This window comes from Jatropha curcas, chromosome 4 (assembly GCF_041381405.1).
Source record: "Jatropha curcas cultivar XTBG-Jc1 chromosome 4, XTBG_Jcur_1.0, whole genome shotgun sequence".
Lineage (NCBI taxonomy): Eukaryota > Viridiplantae > Streptophyta > Magnoliopsida > Malpighiales > Euphorbiaceae > Jatropha > Jatropha curcas.
In genome coordinates this window covers 23,105,512-23,132,803 of record NC_143154.1, presented here as the reverse complement: position 1 = coordinate 23,132,803, position 27,292 = coordinate 23,105,512, and the positions used below count along the sequence as shown (strand labels likewise).

General features: G+C 30.4%; 1 protein-coding gene across 1 annotated transcript in view; it reads right to left on the bottom strand.

The window, feature by feature from the left end:
* The window catches only part of LOC105635648 (uncharacterized), a 23,934-nt gene extending 16,984 nt beyond the window's left edge, over positions 1-6,950 (bottom strand). Inside the window, exons 1-3 of the mRNA XM_089720815.1 lie at positions 6,858-6,950; positions 3,781-4,350; positions 2,211-3,596 (exon numbers count right to left, since the gene is read on the bottom strand). Of these exons, the coding sequence (XP_089576941.1) occupies positions 2,211-3,596; positions 3,781-4,350; positions 6,858-6,950 (2,049 nt within the window). The remainder of the gene's footprint in view (positions 1-2,210; positions 3,597-3,780; positions 4,351-6,857) is intronic.
* Between the last annotated feature and the right edge of the window lie 20,342 nt (positions 6,951-27,292).

Genomic DNA, 27,292 nt, shown 5'->3' with positions numbered 1-27,292 from the left:
CTGACGCCCTCCCAGGCAGCACCCCCCGCCCAGCGTGGGCGGGGCCTGTCGCCCCACCGACAGGGCGGCAGCTGCCGCCGAGCCAGGCGGCACCTGCCGCCCAGCCCCCCTGGGCGGCAGCTGCCGCCCGGGACCCGAAAATGGCCTATAAATAGGCCATTTTCAGCCATTTTCTGGTGCGCCTTGTCTATTTTGATAGACGAAACCTTCTCTCTCTCACGCTCTTTGCGTCCTTCTTTACCGCTTTTTGCATTTTAATTTAATTTTTATTGCATTTTTATTGTGATATTTGACCACTAAAATTAAATAAAATTAAAAATTAATTAATATACCTAAACGAGGAGCTTAACCTGGAGTTAAGAAGTGGTCGACGATTAAATCAGGTACGTAAACGAAACTCTGCCTATTTAATTTTAGCACTTCATGCATACTTCTTTTCTACTCTTAATAATTCTATAATTGCATAAATGCATTCACATCATCATTTAGACAAATAAACCGTCTTAAATTAATTTGATTAAGCTTAAATGCCCGGTTAATCAATAATCGTGGTATTAAAGTTTAAATCCGACAATATTGGCTAAAAGAGCCTAGTTAATTAATAACTACGGTTTAATTGCCTTATTTCGAACAATCTCGCCTAAAAGTCCAATTAATCAATAATTGTGGCTAACGGCCTCATTTAATCACGTTTTTTGGCAACAAGATTGCCTACATTTAATCAATCAATTTTGGCAACTAATTGCCTATGGTCTAATCGATTTTTAGCAAACGAATTGCTTAAATCAATACTTTTTGGCCAAAGGCCTAAAATCAACCATTTTAGCAACAAATCGCGTTAAATCGACATTTTTGGCAAAATGCCTTTAAAATCAACCATTTTCGGCTCAAAGCCGTAAAATCGACATTTTTGGTAAAATGCCTTAAAATGAACCAATTTTCGGCCAAAGGCCTAAAATCAACCATTTTGGCGACAATCGCCTAAATCGCACATTTTTGGCAACAATTGCCTAAAACAACACATTTTGGCCAAAGGCCTTAAAATCAACCATTTTGGCGACAATCGCCTAAATCGCACATTTTGGCAACAATTGCCTAAATCAAATCATTTTGGCTAAAAGCCATTAAAATCAACATTTTTGGCAACATGCCTAAAAATCAATCAATCTTTGGCGAAATGCCTAAACAAAAATGCACAAAGCATACACAAAATCACGCACAAAGCATACGCACAAAAATGCACAAAGCATACACAAAATCACGCACAAAGCATACACACAAAATGCACAAAGCATACACAAAATCATGCACTAAGCATACACACACCCATGCATTAAGCATATCATTCAAAGCCCTCTAAAAGAGGCCCATCGAACTACGTTGACTTTGATCTTCCATTCAAACGGAAGTACGTAGGCACGTTCGGGATTTCACCCCGGGTGGCAAGTCAAAATCACTCAAACATTTCATTAATCCATCATTTACCTTGCAAAGCATTCATTCATCGGTTAGTTTATCGGCATAACATAGTCTCGGAATCCATCTCGGGTTCGTAGACTATGCTTTAATCATTGGGATAATTAATCTAGTAACTAGGTTAATTAAAAATGGAGTCACTTAGGGTTTTTTCCTAGTTTACCCTAAAATAATTAAACAAGGTGGCGACTCATACATTCACGTGCATTTCTATCCTTTATCATATGCATCGTATGCCTATGACATTTGGGGTAGGGGTTCACAGTTTCCGCAGTGTATATGTCTGACAATCCTGTCCAGCATCAACGCACAAAACACATTGAGATCGACATACACTTTGTAAGGGAGAAAGTTTGAATAGGCCACATTCGGGTCTCACATGTCCCATCCGCTTTTCAATATGCTGAAATCTTTACCAAAGGCCTATCTCGACAGTTGTTCCAGTCATTTCGATCCAGCTTGAGCGTCTGTCCTCTGCCCGCTCAAACTGCGGGAGAGTCTTAGCCGATGATATCTCCATAGATCATTCCTCTGATTTAGGAACAGATTACAATTAATTTCCTGTAATTAATCTCTGTAATTCCTTTCCATATTCTGTTTGTATTCTCCCTATTTATTGTACATCAATACAGATCATCAAGAATTCCAAATCCTCAAACACTTTCAGTATGTTCTTTTTTTCAAAATAAAAAAAAAAAAAAAAAAAAGAAGAGAAAACAAGACAGAATTAAAACCTTGCTTCTGACCAACGAAGGCAACTGCCGCTCATCCCCTATGAGGACAGCATGGTGGATACCAGGGAGTAATAGAGGAATAATTGATTCACACTCTTTAAGTTGAGCAGCTTCATCAATGATTAGTATTTCCAGTCGTGATATTTCTTCTGCATGCAACTTAGCAGCGCTTGAAACAGTGCAAAAAATCAAGCGAGCACTTTTGAGGCAGAAACTTTTGATTTCATGTTTCTGAAAGCAATCTGGAAGAATAAACGTATCACAAAGTGATTTTAATAATTTGAGACAATCTTTTGCAGTTACACTCAGTCTAGACTGCTCAGTAAAGCTGCCCATTCTGTTTGTTTCATCCGTAATATCACTTAAGGCATGTTTTAATCCTTGACTAACACCAGCTAACAAAGTTTCGAGGAGTTCAAGCAACTCAAGGGATTCAATCATCTTTTTTACAATTCTTAATGAAATGATAGAAGTTGGTAAATGAGTATACATGCTCACCACATGCATTTTGATCTTGTCTTTGCAGTCATTGAATGCTTGCTTCCAAAAATCATCTAATGTCAATATTTCAGCGTCAAATCTTTCAGAAAGAGCATACCTTTCCTGTTTCCTGTAATGCTTACATTGGCGTTCCTTCATAGAATGAAATTTCTCCTTCCAATTCTTCTTGCTCTCTTCTAATATTTGGGATATTATCCTTTTCCAAGTATTATTATTTTTGGTTCTGCAGTTGTGAGCATTTCTATAATCATGCTTTTCTTGATTTCTCTGAAGCTTCTCTTTTCCAATAATTTCTTTTTCTTGCTCCTCAAGGTTTTTATCTTCCTTGCCATGCTTCTCCGCTTGGATTTGTAAGTACTCATAGTATTGTTTATCAGGGTCCTCAAGCAGGCATATCATCAATTCTAAACAATGATTCCAACCGGATAAAGGTGCCAAAGACTTGGCAAGAACATCAGCCCGATAGTCAAGGAATACATCAAGAAGGTCATCACGGTTATCAATCTTCATTCTCTCACCATTCCCAAATAATATTACATCCCCAAGACCATAAGTTTGATGTTGAAGGGTAGGCATTACCAAATTCAGGAGCCGTGTTGTAACTTCCAACACTGCGACATTAGTTGGGGCACAGGTAAGTGTCTTGCATTTGCTTTTCAAAAGTGCAAATACTAGTGAACCCACTGTCTTTGTTTTTCCAGTCCCAGGAGGGCCCCATATAAGTTTTACTGTATTGCGATGATAGCATTCCCTCATAGCTATGCAGCTTAAAACTGCTTCTTCTTGGGAGTCATTAAGATCAAAAGAGCGAATTATTGCACCTAAAGTTGATACATCAACACTATACCTTTCTTGAGAAAAACACTGAGCATAGTTTTCCACTACCTGTACAAGAAAAGATTTGACATAACATGTGCAAGTAAAAAGATACTCTACCAGATCATGTTATGCAAGTCATAAAAAGAAGTGCTCTGGTGATAGAGAAAAGTTGGAGGATAGCAATTTTAACAAAATCAATAAAAGAGGTTATAAATATAGAACTGAAGTAACACAGAAATAAAAAATTTACCGAAGAATTAGTTTGCAGTACTTGTTTGAGAATGTTCATGTTCCTCCCACATAGTTCTGAATTCAGTGCTTTCCATATCCGCATATTCGTTGTCATGTTCGACAGAAAAACAGTAAAAAGAGTCCTCCTCCTCTCAAATTTTTGCACATCTTGTTCAGATTCAATGGGTTTTGACGATAAAATTTGAATATCATGATAATAGTCATCATCAATGAACTTGATCCTCACCTTTTGAACTAAGGCAAACACACACGATCCTTTAGGCCAGTTCAAATCATCAATGCATTTTGGCCTTACATTGGTCAAAGCAATGAGATCTCCGTTCTCAGGCTCATAGATTTCCACCTCATTTTCATCATTAGTTATTTTATTTATTACAACATCATAGATTAAATTATCAGGAGCCTTAAAATCATCCGATGGTTTAATGCATTCTATTTCACTCGCCGGTGCCGTGGACAATATTGTCATGCTTGAACACAAATCAAAACGAGTTTCTTCAATTAGTGGGAAAATGAAAGAGTTCATATAATGACCTACTGAAGAGAATGTCTTTGGGATTCGGTTCACCTGTAAAGGTGTATCCATAAAATAAGAAGAAACATCAACAGAGTAAGATATTGTTATGAGAAAACAGGCTATATAGACTGATTAGTAAATTTACAATGCGAAATTGTAAAGCTACATGTTATACAGAAAGGAGTATAAGACATTCATGAAACAATTCTAATTAATGAACTAAACAGAAATGAGTAATGAAATGCAAGAGAAAAATGCCAAAAATAAGGTCGACGACAAATGTTCTTTGCTTGTAACCACAGTAACAGCAACCTCTGTAATACGGCCATGTATATTCAGATAATTAAAGTCCCTAACCATTTACACTGTGCCTAAAGAATTCCCTGTAATTGACAACATTTTTAGCAATTGTCATTCTTCCATGAGCAATATGCCATGACTACAAAGCTTTTTATTAATGGAAAATCAACAGTTGCATCTACTGCAATTTGGATGTAAACCTTAACAAGTAAGATTCTATCAGTATCTTCATGCCCTTTTCTTCAGAGAGGCATCAAAATTTTATCTAAAGGTCGTCTATTGGGAAGAAATCACAAATGGAAGAGCAAATTAAAATGCAAAAGAAGATACAGAACAATGAAAATAAGTAACTCAAAGCCAAAAAAATAAGAGCACAGCTCATAATCTGAAAAGAGAGAGCCATCGCCTGACATCCATTTGGTCAAAAAATCACTAAAGGAACCATCCTCTGTAATCAGCAACAAGTCAAATATCTTAAAAAACCTTTCCTGAGCTGATCCATGCCAACCTCCACTCTCCAAACCTTGTTCCAACCATAACCACTGCATAGCAGAGATCTCCAATCATAATATCCATTTGTGGAATCACCAAATTTGATAGTTTGGGAGAAGACTTAGAATTCATAATCTTGCCTGCAGTGAAGAGGTACAGTTCCTTCTTTCTCCAAACCTCTGTTTCTAACATTAACCCTACCATTGTCTCATTTAGATAGATAGATAGATAGATAGATAGTAATGCACACAGATGGTACACTTAGATGACAATTTAATAATTTAAGTCAACAAGATGCTCAAGAACTGAACAAGGCAATGGAAGTTGAATGCAGGATGCATTGTCTGATCCTGTGTTTAAAAATTCCTGAAAAAACCAAAATGAACATCAGGGCTGGAACATATATATTCACAATACATGGAGCTTGCCTAAGTTCGCAAGAATTGTATGAATCTACTATGCAAACAAATATGATTGATCTAATCCAATAATTTCATCATGTTTCTATGGTAGTAAACAGTCATATTCCAACAGCATTATCTTTGGTTCATTTTCACAAGCTATTTTATCATGTTTCTATGGTAGTAAACAGTCATATTCCAACAACTGCATTATCGTTGGTTCATTTTCACCGCTATTCCTCAAACATCTTGCTTCAGATTACTAAATATTACATGGCTTTTAACCACATTTGTTTATCACTATTATCTAGAGAGGAAACCGAAGATTGGTTCATCCTAACATATCTTGAGGCAATCAAAGGTAAGTGAGGGAGAAAGTGAGCTGGCTGAAGCTGAACCAGAGCCTACTGAGGTGAGGAGGGAAAGTCAAACCCTGAGACTGAGAAAGCTGGAGCTACTGAGCATTCCTCCTAGCACCAAATTTTTCATACCTTGTTCAGTGAAAACTCTTAATTGTACTGAGAATAATCATAGCATCACGAGCACAAGCACCTGAGCCCATAACAATAAATGCCATGGATATCTATAATAATAATATTAATACCTAAGTTTTACTTATAAGATAAAATTGAGTAAATAACACCAGGCTTTTAAAACGTGTACAAACTGTTTTGTATCCTTACAAATCTAGAATGCCTCTAAAAAAATGGTCTCTATGAAGCTTGAGCTCAAAAAACTACCACTACACGTCTTATAAACGTTCCTTTCTGAAACAATATAAGATTATAAATATGCATAAAAATAATTTGCACCAACAATATACTCAAATGTGCAACAGCAGGCACATCATACATGTATGTACATTCACACACAAACATGTAAACACGTTGTTTGTTTTCTTAAGAAAATAAACTCAAATTTGAAAGAAAGAATCTTCAAGACTGTCATTCTCTTTTCCTCTGATTTCAGTTAATACATCTTAACTCAGTCTCATAATCACTACATCATTATACTATCACCGCTTTTGTAGATGATAATAATTACTATGTCTAAAGGGTTTCTAAGAGCAAGAGACTTCCACATTGTGGCTCTAGTGAAGGGTTAGATGTCTGTGGCCTTTTCCTTGCAATAATTACAAGTATATACCTCAGAGCGCAAAAAATATGTATAACGTTTTGCACTTCTCCATTCCAATTAATTTTTCTGCAATACACCTCATGGTGGTTTAGGGTAATACTAATGTTGAAAGTTGAAAAATATTTAAAGAATGGGTGTCTAAATTTGCAGTCCATAAGCCGACGACAACAAGAAACTAAAGGAGACTAAAAAGAAGAAGACAACTATAGAGAAAGAGAGAGGAAAAACCTTTTGCCTGTAACGGTCTTTGTCAAGAATATACTGAAGAGACCAAGAAAAGACCAACTGTAAAAGGTTTTTCCCATTGTAAGTCCACCCCATATTCTTGTCCCTGAAATCAATCAGAACCCATATTTCACTACCATGTCTACAAAGTATAAGCCATATTGAAACCCAAAAAACAACTGTTATACTTATTTTTATATATTGAAGTAGACTGATAAAAAGAGCAGTGTTAATGACAACAGTGACCAAGTTAAAAGAGAACGGAGAGAACGGTACATGTTAGAGTCCTAGATCATAGGAATCGCGCCGAGAGAGTGCAGTAAACAAATAGATTGCTTGTGTTTATTTATATGCGGAGGGGGGGAGAAACCAGTGCTTTCAAAACCGGATCAAACATTAGAATTGATTTATTACTGGATTGAACAGAACGAAACTGAACCAAATTTTTTACTTTTATTATTTTAGGAAAAGCCCTTTCAAAATGGGTCATTATACCAAAAAGGATTTGCCTAATATGGAAATTAAGTAAGTTAGGATTTCAGGGTGTATTGGATTATAATTGTATTAAATTTTAAAAGAATTTTTGAATTTGACAAAACTGAAGGATTTTCTAAAATTTTCATAGATTTTATTAGAATTCTACGTAGAATTTTATGGAATTGGTGATATTTTTTTTATAGATTTTGATTGACTTTGATGTAATTACAATGATTTTTTAAATATCCAATCAAAATTAATTTCATGACCCAATTGAATAAATTAAAAGATTTTGGAGCTCGAAGAAAAATTGAAAAACAATGAGGGATCAAAAAGCAAAATGCATCATCTTCTTCAAAATAATTTTTTTTCTTCCTTAAAACATTGCTGGGCCACAATGAAAGATCTGCAATAGCCAGCGTTGGCCATCCTGCGCTCCTGTTAACCGCTATATTAAACGAATTCGATAGTGGGTACATTATCCATTATTAGTAAAAAATGTTTTTTAAATAAGTTTGAAATTTGAATAGTTAAAGATTCGCGGTAATCTACCCATTTAAGAGGTACTTTCAACAGGTTTTGAATGGATACGTATAATAAACATTTAAACTGGTTCGAATGTGGGTACTTAAATTGGTATTTAAACGGGTTTAAAACGGATATTAATAGTAAAATTTTAAACAGATACCTATATAGGTAATTTAAAATTTGCGAGTACCTGCTCTACTTCCGTTCTATAAAGGAAGTATGTTGGATTAAAACTCTGTTAGATTTTTTTAAAAGATTTTTGAAATCTTTGGGTTGGATGGTGGATTTGTGATTAACTTTTTTATTCATACCTAGCACTCTACAATCCAACAAAATCAATAATTTTATAGAATTACTCCAAATCAATAATTTTTTGAATACTATCAAATTTGTATGAATTTTTAAAAAGTTATGATTGAATACTATCAGATTTTTATGGATTTCATAACAGTATGAATTGAATACTATAAAATTTTAATAGACTTCAAAAACATCTAAATTGAATACCATTTGAATTTTAAAATCTTTTAAAATTTAATTGAGTCTTAATCCAATACACCCCTTTAAATATATTCCTGTCATAAATGAGTATAACAATAAATGATATAAATTTGAACTGATCATGTTATGAGTTCACTTGCTTAACTTGTTTAGCATGTTTAATTAATGGTAAAAAAGAACTTTCATATATAATATGCATACTAAGCAGGTTATATATGTTATACATGTCGGGTTATTTGACCCATATACAACCTCTTTAATTAAACTAATTGAATTTTTTTATTCTTATATGATCCATTTAATTAAATGGTTACAAGTGTCATATTTATGTCACTAGCTTAATTTTTGTGTCATGTTCATATTTAAATATTTAATACAATTATTAAATAAGTCGTATTAGTGTTAATTCTAATAATGTTACACGTTAAGCGGATTCATGTCGAAACATCAACCTGTTTTAACCAATGTTTCCTAAGCTTCTTTCCTTCTGAACATTTACCAAAGTTAATCATTGTTTCTTTGAATTTTGGCCTTCTTTTTTTGTTGCCATGGGATAAGGTAACAAAGAGGATTCTCATGTGAGGTCCAAGTGAAAATGGAGTCTACAAGTTTCGTCCTTCAGTGCCTCTCATATACGCCATGGGTATCCACATCCTTCTATTAATGATTGGCAAGTTGTCTTGCGTCACCCAAGTCGATGAATTGTTTCTCAACTAATAAAAACTTTCAATTTGCATTGCTCGAATGAAGTGTTTCAGATTTGTTCTTCTTGTCATTTAGGAAAATTAGTTCGGGTTCCAACAGCTACGGTTGAGCATCATAGTACTACTTTCTTTCAAATTATTCATGCTGATATATGGTCCCCGACTCCTATTTTATCTTCTTTAGATCATGGTTATGTTTTTATTCTTATTAATGATTATTCTTGTTTTGTTGGATTTATCTTTTAAAAAAAATAAAGGTGTGTTGCTTTTATGTTTTTTGATTTTGAACATATGGTTAAACACCAATTTTTCTAATTTACTGTCTTTCCATTCTAATTGGGGTAACATTTACGAAGCTTCATTCTTATTTTCAGAAAATTGGTATTCTACAGCGTATTGCTTGTCTGTATACCCATGAATAAAATGACATACTTGAACGTAAAATCCGACATCTTATTAATACTTCATTAACCTTAATTTCTCTTGCTAATTTATCTAAAAATTTATGGAGTCATACTTTTGAGACTGTCATTTTTTCTATCGATAATTTGTCATCACTAGTATTTGAAAGTACTTGTCCTTCTTATTTTTTGTACAAAATGCATCCACCTTATCTAGACTTAAAACCATATGGCTGCACTGTTTTTCCCCTTCTCCATCCATACAACAAGCATAAATTTGATTATCGTAGTAAACCTACATTTATCTTGGTCCTAGTCCTTCTCATTATGGCAGTAGATGCTTAGATTATTTTATAAGGAGAGTTTATTTGGCCAGACATGTTGCCTTCAATCTTAAAGAGTTTTTATGTTAATCAAAATTCAAAACGTTTACTAGGATCTTTCTCTCAATCGTGGCTGCATCTCACAGATTGTACCCCATCTTCTATTGATCTCGCTACGATATTTAAGTATGTTATCTAATTCTTTGTCTCCAATTTAAATACTAACTCCCCCTTGCAGAGTTCTTCTTCCTCTCAAATACCTCAATCTTCCTTGAATCTTTTTTCTTCTCAACAACCTATTTTATCTCCAACAAATTCTCTAACTCAAATTTTAAACTCCTCCTCATGTCAGTCATCCTATCTAATTCTCAATATTCTACTACTTGCCAATTCCTAATTTTTCTCCCTAAACTGATATTTCCAACTCTTATTCGTTTTCCCAACTAAATTACAACTTGTTAACTTTCCTAACTATTCATCAGATGAACCTCCTTCTCTATCCTTACCTCATCATACTTCACTATGTACCCATCCCATGGAATTACAACCTTCAACAATGTTTAAATGCTAAATCCTTTTAGCCATTAAACCAAAGTTAGCCACTAAATCCATTGACTACCTCTCCATCGAACCTCAGACCTTCAAACATGCTTAACCATTCTCATAGTGGCGAGATGTAATGCAATCAAAATTGAATGTCGTCCTTGAAAATCAAACTTGCACATTGGTTCCTTGTTCCAAAGTAAGAACATCAGTAGCAACAAGTGGGTTCTTCATATAAAAGGAAACTTACAGGAGCAATTGAGTGTTATAAGATATGTTTGGTAGCCAAAGGGTACTCTCAACTGTTGGACATTGTTACAATGAGATGTTTAGTGCCATAGTAAAGCCAATAATTGTTCACATAGTGCTCTCTTTAGCTACAACTTTAAAGTTCCCTATTAGTCAACTCGAAATTTTAAATGCTTTTATGCATGGTTTTTTGGATGAGGAAATATTTATGGATAATTTGGTTTATTGACGATCGCCATCCTGATTTTGTTTGTAAACTTGCCAAGTCCCTATTTGGGCATAAGCAAGCTCCACGAACCTTTTTTAATGGATCACCATCTTTTTACTTGGTCTTAATTTTCAAGCATCCAGTGTTAATTCTTCTTTATTTATTTTGAGGTAAGAAAATTTTATATCTATATGGATGACATCTTGCTTACTTAGTCTAATTTGGCAAAACTTAAATGGTTTTTGGAAAAATTAAGGCTTCAATTTCCAATTTGTGATCTTGGTTCCATATATTATTTTTTTGGGAGTTGAACTTACTCACTTGTTCACCGGTTTGTTATTATCTCAAGCCAAATATATTTGCTATCTTTTGAGGACCAAAAAAATGTTGGAAGTAAAACATGCTCCACTCCTATTGTGAGTAGTACTCCTTTGTCCAAAAATTCGGGTATAGCTCTCTCTAATGGTGAGGAGTATCAACAAATTGTAGGTTCCCTTCAATGCATTGATCTTTTACAAAAACATGATGTGACTTTTTCAGTTAATAAACTTTCTCAATTCATGCATACTTCCATATAATATCACTGGATAGCCACTAATGAATTCTACGTTACTTAAAAGGATTGTAAATTTGGGTTTATTTATTGCTAATGACTCACCTCTTTCTCTTTAGTGTTTTAGTGATAATGATTGGGTTGGTTGCTCTAATGACAGCAATCAACTTCAACTTATGCTAATAATCTCATCTCTTGGTCAAAGCAACACGAAATTGCCTAGCCGTCTACAAAGAATGAGTATAGATCCATGGCAAATGCTACAACTAAACTTATGCGGCTTAAGTCCTAGCTGTTTGAACTTGGTTTCTCATCATCTTAACTGGCTACTCTGTGGTGTGATAACATTAGGGCGATTTATTTGAGTTTAAATCTGGTATTTTAAGCCCACACTAAGCACATTGAGTTAGCCTGCCATTTCATTCAAAAACAAGTTCAGGAAAAAGTCACTCAAGTTAAGTTCATTTCAAATGCCGATCAAATAGCTGATATTTTGATAAAGCCATTAGGTACCCAGTCATTTGTTCGTCACCATGACAAGCTTTAGCTCTTGCCTACTCCGCCTTCAACTTGAATGAGGGTTTTAGGATAGTATATTTTCTTAAATATTTTCTGTCGTCAATAAGTGATTCTCTTATTATTGTTTTCTTATTCTTAAGGCTAAAGTATAGCTTATAGTTTGTACCAAAAGCCTTGTATATAAAAGGTTGATATGTATTTATGATGTCTTGTGAAAAATATAACATTGTTACACCCTTCTTGACAGTTGTCGCTGTGGAAAGATTTGCAATATTATTAAAATTTATAAATTGAGGTGCATAATAGGTCATTCACAAAATTCATGTAACATCCCTTCCCGGTCCACCCATTAACCCGAATGAACCGAACCGAGACGCTACAATCTGGTTGAACTTATGTCCTGTCATGTTGATATTATACTGTACGCTAAATATGAATACAAAACACTCCCAATTAAACTCCAAACTTCCAACATCTCCAAATAATCATCATAACACAATAACACTTTATATATTGTCATAACTGTATCAATCCTCAATAGCATTTAATATCCAGCAATTAAGTGCATTCATTAGATATATCAAGTCTTCATGAACTAATCATACCAACCAAATATTTCATATTCACTCATTTCATCAGTACTATTCTTATCTCCAAATACTGATGCCAAAATAATTACATGTTTCAATTATATTTCCAAGTACATAAGCTCTAAAGAAAAATGTAATAATTATACATGTCATAAGTCTTAATTATACAACTCTCAATCTACTATAACCAAATTAGTCACTTCTGCTTTGATAGTACTCTTCAAGTCTTCAAGTAGCAACCATGATCTTCAACATACGCGTTGTAAAAATCGACGCGCTGAGTATAAAACTCAGTGGTGCTCATAATTCACATACTTAACCAAGTGCGATGGCAACTAACTTAAAATACAAATTTCATAAAATCATTGATAATCTTAGAATCATTAAATTTCAACATAAATGTACCTTTATAGCAAAGAATAAACTTCTAATTTATAATATAAATAATTTAGTTCTAATTATCTCATAACTCCTTTACATGAACCTTTAATCACACATATCATGATACTACCATGATCTTACCTGCTGTTCATTATGCTGTATGAATTAAACAAATAAACAAGAACACATAACATTATATTTTTCATTATTTTACTTGATGTTCCTTATGTTGTATGACTTATGTACTTTTTAGTCAACATCGTATAAGTTCTAAATAATAAAATCTCATAACTGTATGGCTCCTTAAGAATTAAATAAATAAACTTGTAAGCATACATAGCATTATACTTTCATGATCTCACCTGATGTTCTTTATGTTGTATGAATTCTGCAACTTTTATTAAAACTCAATGGATATCTCAACGAAGAAAGAAACATGTAAGCACATACATATGTATAAATAACCATGTAATCACATATGGATAAATAAATATGTAAGCACACATATCATGATACTTTCCTTATCGTACTTTATGCTGTATAACTTAAGCAATGTCCATAAGGTTATATTGAAACCAAAGTGATAAGAAGAACTGTATGAAACTGGATGAATACTGTATGACTGGGCTGCTATGGCCATTATATAATCATATTCACTCAACGGCCTGTAGCCGGAGTGCCAAACTTTATGGGGCGCAGATCTGCTATCCTATGTCACGACATAGCCTTATCTAAGTGGTTTCTACCTAACCTCAATGGAGCATATTATTGATATGTCAATATATAAAATAAAAGCATATTAACTACTTCATAATTTCATAAACCATACTGCTTACCTGTATGCTGATAGCCTCGCCAAGCGGGCAACTTGTGTCATGTTAGTTTCACATCATTTGCATGCTTGCATTTTGTGTTTATACATGTGTTCATATTGTCTTTTTGTTTGAAAATGATTGGAGGCATACAAGTTGAGAAAAGGAATACAATTGCATAGAAAAAGAGGTCCAAAAGAGCATCAAAACACAAGTCGCGAGCGCACCATGCAAAGTCTCGAGCGCGAGAAGCACATATGAGGGTCAGTGAGTTTACAGGTGAGATTCGCGAGCGCACAATGAAATTCACGAGCACGAGAAGCACAAAATGAGAGTCAGAGAGTTTACAGCCAAGATTCGCGAGCTCGACATGAAATTCGCGAGCTCGCGTCGTGTTTTCCAGCCTGCGCAGTGTATACTATTTTGGTCATATCTCTCAAATTATAACTCCGATTTAGGGATTCAAAAACCCATTGAAAGCTAACACATAGACAAACAAATAACTCTTCTATGACACTTCCTAATTCCATCATTAAATAGGGTCAAAATCAAGGTGAAGTTACTGGTTACTTTTCCAGCAAAACCTGTTTCAGCATGAACTCAATCTCTACTTCATTTGTTCATTTCATCTCATGCTTTTTCACCATTTTCAGTCTTCTTACTCAACATTAAACAACATATTTTCTCATTATCAATACACCACACAAATTCTCATACAAGAAAATTAATTAAACTAAAAGAGATAGCACACCTTCACTCCAAAAAGCTTAAGCTCTTCTTTTTAGCTTCCTTCTACCTTTGGCTCACCTCTCCTATACATAAGAATTCTTATGAATCATCTAAAAATATCACCAAATGATTCAATTATGAAATTCAAGAAGGTTTACTTACTTGGATAGAATAGAAGTTGAAGTTACGGTTTAACTACCATTAAAATCTTCACTACCATTAAAATTGATGGAGAAAGGAAGGTGGAAGAGGAAAGTAGAGGAAGACGATGAAGATAAAGATGAAGAAGAGAAAATGAAATGGAAGTCTCGGGTACATCTCCAAAATATCAATGATTTTTATGTGAAAATTAACAAATGGTACCTCAATTGTCAATAGGTTACAACTTAATACCTAAGCTTTATCTTTTAATGCAAGTAAGTCTTGATCCTTATACTTTGATCTTTTTGCTTCCTTCAAGTAAGTCCACTTCTTATCAGTTACATCACATTCTACCCCACTCTAGACTCTAATGGCTCGAACCGAGTTTTGGGTCAGCCCGACTCGACTCTAAGCAACGACTCGATTCAGTAGGATGTCACAACTTACTATTTCAGACATAGAAAAATGGGACGTTACAATTCAAACTTCAATAAAGTTAAAGTTATAAAATTCATAGGTGAATTTTTATATTTGGCCAGAGGAAAAGTGATTGTTGGTTTTCGATTGGGCAACTGCAACAATGATGAAAGGGGATGAAGCAGTATTAACAATGCATCAAAGTAAAATAGGATCTTGCTATTGTAGTTTCTCGAGTAATTTTAGATTTTAATTGTCTAAGGGGTTGTTTAATTCGGTTGTTCATACCATCTGATAGCTGATAGCCGATAGCCGATGGCTGAAAGCAGTTCACAGATGAACGTTTGTGTTTTGTAAAATTTTGATAGCGATTGCTGTTAAGATGTAATTAAAATGATCATTGAATGTATAATTGTTATGTTTATTATGATGTATAATGTGTATATTGTTATTTATAATTTTTAAGATGAATTTATTACTTTAATGTATTATATAAGTAAAATATTAATTAACTTTTTAAAGTAATATTTAAAAATAAATATTTTTAATAATTATTAACAAAATAATTACGAAAAATATTAATTTGACAAAAATAATTGTATTAGTAATTATTTTTATGAGGTTAATGAAGTCCAAATACAATATAAATCAAATCAGTTACCAACTGACATAAAAAAGCTGTAAAACGTATATGATCAAAGCTGTAAAACATATATGATCTAATCAGCAGCTAATTCGGACTTTTATCAGTTAGAAGGTGCTCATTAAAAAGCTTATTAAACATCTATAACCCAATTGTTGGATATGAATCAATTATCAACTATATGAATCAACTAAATTAAAGGCTTCTAAGATGCGTATCATTTGGACAAAAATATTTTTAGAATCCTTAGAAATTTTTTAGCAATTATGAAATGGTTTTAGTTCAATTTTAAATTTTGATTCAATTAGCAATTTTATTTTTAATTCCATTTAGAATTTAACTCAATTAGAAATTCTAATATTTTAAAAACAAATTAATTAGGAATCCTAATAATAAACAAAACAAGAATAAACATTTTAACTCAATTAGTAATTCTTTTATTATTTTAAGAAAATAGAAAATAAATTCTAGTATTTTTTAAAAAAAATAGAAAATAATTTTAACTCAATTAAAAAATCTAGTATAAAAAAAATCAATTTAGAATCTTAATATTTATCTATAATCTACAATATATAAAAAGTTTGAACGATGGCAGAATTTTAGAATTGCCAAAAAAGAATAATGGTTAATTTTGATAATGACAATTTACACTATGTTTTGATTAGCTAAATATAAATTATTTTAAAGTGATCTTTTATTTGACTAGTTATATTGGTTTCCTGCCAATGTTATTGGATAAAAACTAAAATAAGAAATTATTTTAGAATATATTAATAATATATATATATATATAATTCTGAAGCAAAAAATATTTCAAAAATGCTGATGTATCACTCTCTTCTTTCAGCTTTCTATTTTTCCCTTTTTTAATAAATTTTTGAACTTTTTTCTTTTTTAATATGATTTTTATTTGTTTATAAAAATTTGATTGGTCATTAAAATATTTTTAAATTTAGAAATTAATTTTTTATGATAATAATCAACATTTTTGAAATCTTTCTACAATTTGAATGGCCATTAAAATATTTTTTAAATTTAAAAATTAATATTTAATTTGTGATAATAACCAATATTTTTGAAATTTAATCTTATCAAGCTATTTATTTTCCTTCCATTGAATTTTAAATTTTTATTTCTATTTTTATGCCTCATACTCCTATTATTGTTCTCATCTAATATTTTTATTTTCTTTTTTTTTTTTTTTGTTTACAAGCGACAGAGAAGAGATGAATATAAAGAGCTCTCCACCAACCTAAATCTTAAATTACTCTCAAGTTAGATTTTCTTTCAATTTCTTTCTTTCCTTTCTTTGAATTCTAAATAAGAAAACTAAATTTTGTTTATAGTTCCCTTTTAATCTTTGATCTTCTTTTCTCATTATTTAATTTTTCATTTTTTCATCTTCTGTTTCGCTTTGGGTCATTGCTTTTTTTTTTTTTCAATTGTTTTTTTGGGTTATTAATATTATTATCATTTATTAGGTATTAAAATTAATCAATATTTTTATAATTTATACAAAGTTAATATTATTATCATTTGTCACTTCTAAACAATTCTTAAAACTACTTAATTATAGTTTTGACATAATTAATAACGTCTAAGACAACAAATTACTTCATCTTATAGGAAACCAAATAATTTGATATGAAAACTCTTAGTTGCGCATGCTTTTTATGAAAGGTAATTATTAGCAATTTTTTTTAATTAATTTTGTTATTATTAAAAAATCACATGTTTAAATTGTTGATTACTTATAATTTATAAAATAAGTAACTAAATTTTTTATTTAGATATTATGAATTAAAATTTGAATTTTATATAATATATTTATAAATTCGTAAATTATAGGTTGAAAAAAAAAAGTAATAAGAATAAAACCCAATTGTTTTCTAAAAAAATATTAATAAGCACAAGAATTTCTAGAAATTCTCTTTTAAAATTTTATTTACCATCTAAAATTATGTCTTCAAAATTCTTAAATTTCTTTTTCAATTTTTTAAATAATATATAATTATAACTTTCTATGGTATAAAACTTTCTATTTTTTAATCTATTTAAATTATATAATATTAAAATCAAACTAAAATATTTCTTATTGGTATTGATAGATATGAATATAAAGAATTTTTATTTTTATTTAATTTTTATATTTTATAGAAATAATATTGAATAATAATTATATTATATTTTATTATTAAGTAATTAAATTAAAATAATATTTATCTATATATTATCAATATTAATTTATTTGAATCATAAACTTTATCTTTATACTTATTTATGATAAGATACCATATTTAAATTGTTTAAATTATTATAAAATTTAAACCTAGATAATTAAATTATATTACTAATTAAATTAAAAATAATATTTATCTATGATAAGATACAATATTTAAACTGTTTGAATTATAAACTTTATCTGAAATCTAGATTATTAAATTATATTTTACTAATTAAAGTAAAAATAATATTTTTTTAATAAATAATCCATATTAAATTATTTAAATCGTAAAATTTTATCTATATAGAATTATTTATGATAAGATAAAATATTTAAATTGTTTGAATTATAAACTTTAACTAAAAAATAAATATGACTAATTGAATTTTTTAATTATTTAAAATAAGTTAATTGCATTACAATTTCTATAACACGATAATCTAATAAACAACCTACTGAAAAATAGATATTTTAATAATACATTAAACACGATTTGTAAAAAAAATGACAATATGCTTTCAAAAAAAAAAAAAAATACAATAGCAATAAAATAACTTAAAGGAAAAATATGTTTTTAATTTGTATTTATAAATTATAAACTAAGAAAGCAACCCACATGTAGTGCGAGATTTCACCTAGTATATATATAATCTTAAAGCAAAAAAAATCTTCACAAACCTGACATGGCACTCTCCCCTTTCAGAATTTCCTTTGATCTTTTTTTACAAATTTTCTTATTTTTAATAAATTTTTAATTATTTTATTTAGATAATTATTTAGAGATAATTATTATTTTAAAAAGATTGTGTTTAATCTCTAACTAATCAATAATTTAAATATTAACTAATTGATAACTTAAATGAATAAAATTAAAATAAAATTACATTTAATCTCTAACTAGACAATAATTTAAATCACTGACTAATAAGTTAAATGAATATAATTTATTTATCTACTTCTCTATCTCTTCATTTATCATTGGACTTTCTCTTTTCCTGAAACAAGAATTAAGTTTCAGACTTTTTGTTTCTAAAAATTTTGTAAATTTTTTATTTGTTTATATGTGTTTCAGATTTTGAATAGGAATTAAGTTTTAGATTTTTGTTTCTACAAATTTTATAAATTTCTTACTTTATTTATTTCTTTATATGTTTTTCAGATTTTGAATAAGAGAAATGACAAAAGCAACTTCAGTCTAAATATATAGTCACCTCATCTACTTCAATCGAGGTAATGTTATATCCTTTCTCAGTTTTGATAATTATATATGTCGGGATTGAAAGCCTTTTAATTTTTTTTGTCATATGATTTACAACTTTATTACTTTTAATTATTTAATGGTACATAACGATGAGTTATTGTGAATATTTCATATATATATATATATATATATATATATTGTCACGACCCGATTCCATGGGCCAGACCGGCACTAAAGCCCGGGTAAGCTTAAAGCCCCCGAGGCTCGTAGTAAGCCTAAAACACTAAAAATTTACTATCTCAATATAATTTTAAACATTCAGCCCATATTTATAGGAAATTAAACCTCAAGATTTTATTAAATCTCGGCCCAAATTTATCAACTACAACATTTTATAGTTCGGGCCCAATTAACAATACATCATACTTTTAATATGGGCTCACATAATTATATCGTCTATGTTAATACACGACTAATTGTACACAAATTCTATAACTGCGGAGTCACTAACTATTTGGTATACATAACTTTTTATACATATAATTACATAGTAAAATAATTATGAAACTGGAAAAATTTTCTTCTAGCCCTGTGGCAAAGGAACATAACTTAACCGAATTAAAGAGAAACTTACTTCCTGAAAAATTAAACAAAATATGTGAGCCTTCTAAGAAGTAATACTTATTGCATAACACACGCATTCACACAAATGTATAATTATATCAATCTAGTCATCCGGCTAGTTCTATGCTCACGCAGCCAGTCACACAAATGGCATACTACCAGCACTCACAATCATTAACATCTTCACATAATCACATTACGTGGAATTGGTAAGTGGCATCACCGAATCCCCCGATGAGCCGTCCTCCCACATAGCTCCCACATGGAGCCAATCCCCCATACATGGCCGACCTGTCTAATCCTCACTTGACCAGCCCTTTCATTGTTTTTCCAGTCTCTCTTTATATATATATATATATATATATATATACACACACCAACAGGAGGCAACTCGGTGGTCTCCATCCAATCTAGATCATCAAGCGCACACAACAGGAGGCCACCCTGCGGGCTGCAATCAAATCTAGATTATCAGGTGCGCAACAACAAGCGGCCATCCTGTGGTTAACGGTAACAATAATGGTAGGTGCACACAGGGGCGCCGATCTCCCGTTTACCCGGCTAACGGTAACGGTCTCGCAAACCCATGATGATCCACTTCATCCCAACTCCACACAAACAAAGCATAGCATTATCACAACACAATTAATCAAACATTGCAATTAGATGCAGACATATTGATCAGTTGAACATCGTAATGCAATGCACAATTAGACATTCATTCTCAAATGCATTTAAATAATTAAATAAATATTATTAACAATAAACAACAATGATAAAATAAACGATAATAATAAACAATAATAACGAAAATAATTGAATAATTAAATAAATAATAATGATAATAAATAAATAATTAGAGCACTCTATTTATTATGTATTAAGTTATAGAATTAATCTAAATAAACTTATTAATTATGTTATTAATTAAAACTAGTCTAGGTTCTATCGAAATTTCGGCAGCATTTTCCCTAAAAGTTGGACTATCCACCTGTTTAGACAATATTATTATATATTTCTCAATCAATACACACAGCCCATCCGTCGGGCAATCAATTAGCTTAATTCCCATCCTCTTTCAAAACAACCATGTCAACATGCACCAATTAATTTACAAATTATAATAACCTCCAAGCATGTTCCAACGATATTATTAATTGTTCTCTAACTAATTATCAAATAAATGTACAATTTATAAACAAAACTTGTATCAATAAGTTAAATTCAGCAATTAAGAACAAATGCTTCAATTAAACTAAAATTTAATGAATACGTCTACTAAGTAATTCAACTCACCCTTTTATATATTTATATCAATTCCTATGATTAGTTTATCTAAATGTCCTCAATTATTCAAAATAGTTGTTGTTCGTCAAAATAAATAGGTCCTTCTAAACCTAGCTCATATATAATATATGAATTAATTCATTCAAATTCAATTTAATTAACTAATGATTACTAAGTTTAGAGTTTATACCGAAAATAAGAAATTGGTCTTAGATTGTACCAATTGAAATTTGGGCGACGATTCCACGATCCTCGCGAAGAGAGGAAAATTCTGTCCTTTGGTGCCTCACCGGAGGCTCTCCAGCCGGTCACCGGAACGCCATCGCCGCCGCCGTCTACGGTGGCCGGAAGATCAATAATGCCCAGAAATTCGCCACGATCATACCATTCGACTCGAAATTCACCAAGGATTCCATTTCCGGCGTTAGTTTAGTGAGATCAACCCTCTAGCTGGTCGAAATGAACTTGATAGCCGCCCCTCACCGCCGTTCATGGTGGTTCCAGTTCCTTCCACCAAAACCGTCGTTTCTTGGATGGAAATTGTTCACACAAGACGGAGGAATCAATCGGAGCTCACCTTGAAGCTTCACGTTGCCAGAATCGCCTGGTATTGCCAGAGATCGAAGAACGAGAACTGTTCGATGGGGACAGTCTCGTTCACGCCACTGGAGGCTCTGCTAGTGGGGAAGGAGGTCGGAAAATGGACCAGAGACTCGAGGGAAGGCGATTGCCACCTCGCTCTCGTCGAGCGGTGGTCGGAAATGAGAAGGAAAGGGAGGAGGAGGATATCGCGCGCAGAAGAAGAAGAAGAGAGGAAGAAAAAATAGAAACCAAGTCAGTTTCTAGATCATTTCGGTTCGATTCGAACCGATTTGGTCTGATTCAACGATTTGGCTTGATTTTGCTCGGTTTGCAGGTTTTTCACTTGGTTTTTAGGTTATTCGTATGGTTTTCGAAAAATCAATTTGATTTCTGAGTCCGGTTCCATTTTTTTCGATTGTTTTAGTTAGGTTCCGTAACTTTTTCTCCATTTACTCAATAATAATAAAAATATTAATAGTAATGATATGTGATTTTAGGATAATTAATTTATATATATTCATAATAGACTAAATTGCTGGAGTTTCCTATTATTTCTCGAAAATTTTAACTGTTTTCAAATCGAAAATTCCGATGATATATTTGGCTTAGGCCCAACTTGCAAACTTGGGTTCGAATTGAGATTTTATTATTCTTGCAGCTCACACGATCAAAATTTCTGATTTTTGATTTAATAAAAATTCAAAGGTTTCGAAAATAAAAATTCGGGGTGTTTCATATATTTATATATATTTATATATGAGTTCTTTGTTGGTACAAAAAAATAGTGTCACAAATTGGATGATGAATCAGATGGAAAGTCAGAGCATTTTATTACAAAGAATTCCCTTTAGACTAATCGATCAGGTAATTTAGCAGACATTATTTGATCTTTTAATGGTGAAAATGTAGAGAAAAATATTTATGATTGTAAATGTGAGCGTCGAGAGCACTTTAAACCATTTAAACCAATAATTAGCATATTTATAGTTCTCAACTAGTAAATGGCCATGATTAGGGCTTAACAACTCTGCTGCAGTCCTGCTTACATATTTATTAGTACATGCATATATGCACTTGTGAATATTAACTGGCGCCAAGTTCTTGTGGATGTTGTGCACCGCACAATAAAACTAGTACAGGTAGCCTCCAATCATAAAAAAATAATTAAAAAAATAAATGTTTTGTGAAAAAATTCTAGGACTCTAATTTAAATAAAAAAAATAAAATTTAATGTTTTAAAGAATTCAAATACCTAATCACTTATATTTAAATGTTGATCTTATCATTTAAAATTTAATTTTATTATCTATATTTTAAAAAATTTATATCTAATAGTTTTCTTTTAAAATTACTATATTATTTGAAAAATTATTGAGACATATATTCTCTACAGCTATATCTTATTTTTTTAATTTTTTTATTCTATTTTATTATATGATAGGTATTTTATTTACAATTAAAAATTAAGATTTATTTATAATAGTTTTATGTATCTATTTTTCACTTCTCATTCTTATTTTTTAAAAAACAATCATGGTGCATAATTCTTTTAGATTATATATTATTCTATGTTTTTTTTTAAGTAAAAAAAATAAGTTGAGGTAGGAATAAAAAACTTAATTGCTCAATTCTTATAATTTTTAGTCAATAAATTATATTGATGTTTTCATTTCTTATTTTTATTGAAACAAACGTTTATCTAATTTTGTTTAAGTTTACAAATTAAGATATATGTCTATAAATATCAGCGTAGGATCACGACTACTATATATATATATAATCCTGAAGAAAAAAAAAAAAAAAAAAACTCTACAAAGCTGACTTGACACTCTGTCCTTTAAGCTTTCCTTTTTTTTTTTTTTTATAAAATTTTTGATTTTTTAATAACTTTTTGAATATTTTATTTTTTCTTTTACAAATTTAATCTAATCTAATCTAATATTAATTAGATAAAATCTAAGTTAACTCAGTTTTGACATTTAAGTTAAATTCAATTTTGATATCTAATCTTATCCCTTATTATCAATCAACTATTCTCATTTTGATTTATGATTTTTCTACCTAGATAAAATATCAAACTTATTAGTTCTAGGAAGCACACCATCCTCAAGATAATAATCTAATTTCACCTTTATATTTTCAACTTTGTTGTCATTACTCACAAGCAAGTCAAACCTATAAAAGAAAATTCTTTTCCATAAAATGAGTAGAACTAACAGCAAAAGTTAAAGTAGTTGCATAGATGTTGAAGTAGAATACTAATTAGTTTTTAGATCTTTCCTATTGTATTCATTGAGCAATATGATAAAGAATATTCTTAATTTGAAGAATTTTATTTTTAGCTTCATCACCGAAATTTGAGTAAATATCCATTTTAACAATTTCATCTTAAATCTTGGATCTAAGATAACTGCCACACCCATGATGCCATGAATAATGTTCCAATAATGGTTAAATTTGTCAATCAAGTTTAAAACTATGTTTTTTTATTACCTTATTAGGAGACAAAATTCATTCATTTGAAGTTATTTTCACCTCACAAACTTTAGAAAAATAGACATTTAACTATCAGATACTTAGAGTCACTAAATATTTAAGTGACATCTTAAAACAACTCTAACTTTTAATAAATTACTTCTATTAATTCTCATTCTTTTTAACTTTGTACAACAGTATAAGATAAACCTTTTTGCCTCAATCGAAAAAATATATCTTTATAATGCAAAGCAAATTCAAATTTACATCAAATTTACAATCAAGTGGTAACTCCTTCGTGCGTGAAATACAAATTAATATTAAATAGACATGTCATTAAGGTTTGGTCTCCTGTTTGATGATGTAGTCCAATGCACCATACTATTATATACTGTTTCAATAAATGGTAAAGGATAGACCATCTTGCACAATCAGAAGTACACATGCAAAATAGAACCATTCAATAAAAGAGTACTACCTCCAAACTTATTTGAAAGTATCCTAATCATAGCATCATTGGTAGTACAATTATCCAAAGTCAAAATAGATAATTTTCAATCAACATCACATTCTAGCATACAATTAATGAGAACATTAAAAAGAATTTATTTCGTGTGAGGAGATGACACCTAGATAAACTTAAAAAAAATTATACAATAATCAAAAAAGTTTAGTAAATTTTTAATTTTTTAGTTTCATGATGTTCTAAAAAATCAAATACAAATTTAGTAATTAAAAGCAACAATACAAAAATTTGAAAAAGGAAACACCTTAAATATGATTTTGCAAAATCTAAAGCTACATTTGGTTCAACATAATCAACTATATAGTGGAATAACATCATACAGTTGATTGCAATGTTTGGATGAATTTTTTTCTTACTCCATAATGTAATGAATATTACAAATGTATTTACCAGAATTTGAAATAATGTAATAGCTATTTCATCCAAAAACTTATAATGGTCACTCCATCACAATCTCTCAAAAGTTAAACTCTAACCAAACTCAATCTCAGACTCTACAATTCATTATCACCTCCACCACCACCACCACCACCTCCTCAACCACCAGTCCACCACCACTACCACCACAACCATAACTGCGCTACCACCTCAACCATAATCACTATCACCATCTCAACCACCACTACTATCACCAGCTTATTATTAATATAAAAAAAAAAAAAAACATTTGAGTGAAAAGCTATTCATTATATCAAGCTACTAAAGACCTCTGCAATTTATATTTATTTGGACTAAAAAACTAAAAGAAAATAAGATGGAAAAAAAATATAATATAAACATTAAAAGTTAAAGTCATTGGAAAATAATTTTTTTACATATAATTTTATATATTTCATTAAATAGATTAAGTTGTAATATAAAATTAATTACATGACCAAACATAAAAATGGTGGCAGTAGTGGTAGTGGAGTGATATGTATAGAAATGTGTCTATAACCTCCTCATCAAGACCTAACCCCATCCTAGAGTAGCTAAGGGGGGAAGTAAAATTAATCACTGTTCACACTTGGTTTCTCCAGGACGATATTGAGGTGGTAGTGTGATTATTGGTAGTGGTGGTGTGCTTATTACATTACATATTTACAAATATAAAAATAAAATGATGATTACATTCTATAAATTTTTTTCAATTATATGACTAAACATAGTAACGGAATGTTAATTACATTTTACTATAATACTCCTTCCAATTCTTTTATATAGATAGAACTAAATTTGCATAAAAATTAAGGAATTAGTTTAACTAAATTTTTTTGCCAAATTTTTTCTATTTTGCCTCCACATTATATTAATTGAGTGTTTGTGGAGAAACTCAAACATCTCATGCCAACTTATGTTTATAAACACATTTAATGATCTATACCCATAATTAAAGGACGGATTACAACAAAATTGCACCGAATTTTCTATTAATTAACGCCAACTTAACATCCTAATCAAATAAAAAAATTTTGCTCACATTAAAAATGTGCACATTTTATAAAGAATGTACGACGCAATTTCATAAAAATATGCACAATTTGTAAAAATGTGCAATTTTTTGTAGTAAAATATTCAATGCCCAACTTATATTACACATGCTCATTTTTCTTTTTGTCAACTTTTTTTACACAAGTAGTTTGTGATAAAATATACTCATATAATGTCTTAACTAATGGAATATACGTTAGAACATGTGCGCATTTTTTTTATCTTACTGAACAATGATAGATCATAAAGGAATATACAGTCATATAACAAAAGTATGTCATAGTTAGAAGATTTAAATGCAGATGATGTAACAATAAACAAAGCACAAAATCTGAAAATTGTGTGCAATGTAGCTGAACACGGAGAGAGAAACATAATACAGTATTGATAATTCAATCATATTTAATGCAATATTTGAATTTTTTTCTACTACTTTCTTGTTTTTCTAAAAAACTTTGCATTGTTAACAGAGCAAATAAAGAGTAATTTGGACTTTGTACTTTGGTCATAGACTAAATTAAGTAACTTTGTCTATTTAAATGAAACACCCAAAATGAAAACTTTGTCTATATGAAAGAAAAATTATTTATCTTTGTTATTTTTTATTTTTGGTTTTCAAGTATTTAAATAATTTATTTAGTTTTCTTTATCTTCAATAAAAATTTAACCAAAAATAATATTTGTTTTTATATTTTTATAATCAAAACATAATAAAATCTTTTATTTTATTTAATTTTAATAATATAATTAGAAACTTTAAACACAATTAATTTAAAATTTTAATTACATAATCTATTTTTGAAAAAGAGATATTCATTATATAAATTATTTTTTAAAATTCTTTAGTTAATCCATAAGAAGTATTATTTCTGTCCACTAAAACATAATAAAATAAGATAAATAAAAAAAGAAAGAAAAAAAAATCAATTTATAAGTAATAATATGTAGAAACAGATGATAAAGTAATAAAAGAAGAAGCGAGAGGTTTGAAGATGCTCGATGGAAAAACAGATAAAATATCCTTTTCTAAATTTCATTTCTAATCCATTGCTAATCCGTTTCTACATTACGCATCTTAATCTCCCATGGATTCTAGAAACGGAATATTCGTTTCAAGATTGTCTATTTTAAATCCTTTTTGAGTTTGTTTCTAAATTCAATACAAGATTTTGAATCCTATTCGGTTGCTAATCCGTTTCTAAATCGAATATAAGATTTTTTCGTTGCTAACACGTAACCCTTTTTTTTTTTTTTTTTTTTTTTTTTTTTTTATTGCTTGAAGTTCATATGTCTACGTTAATACCTACTAGAAATTTTTTTTTTTTTTGAA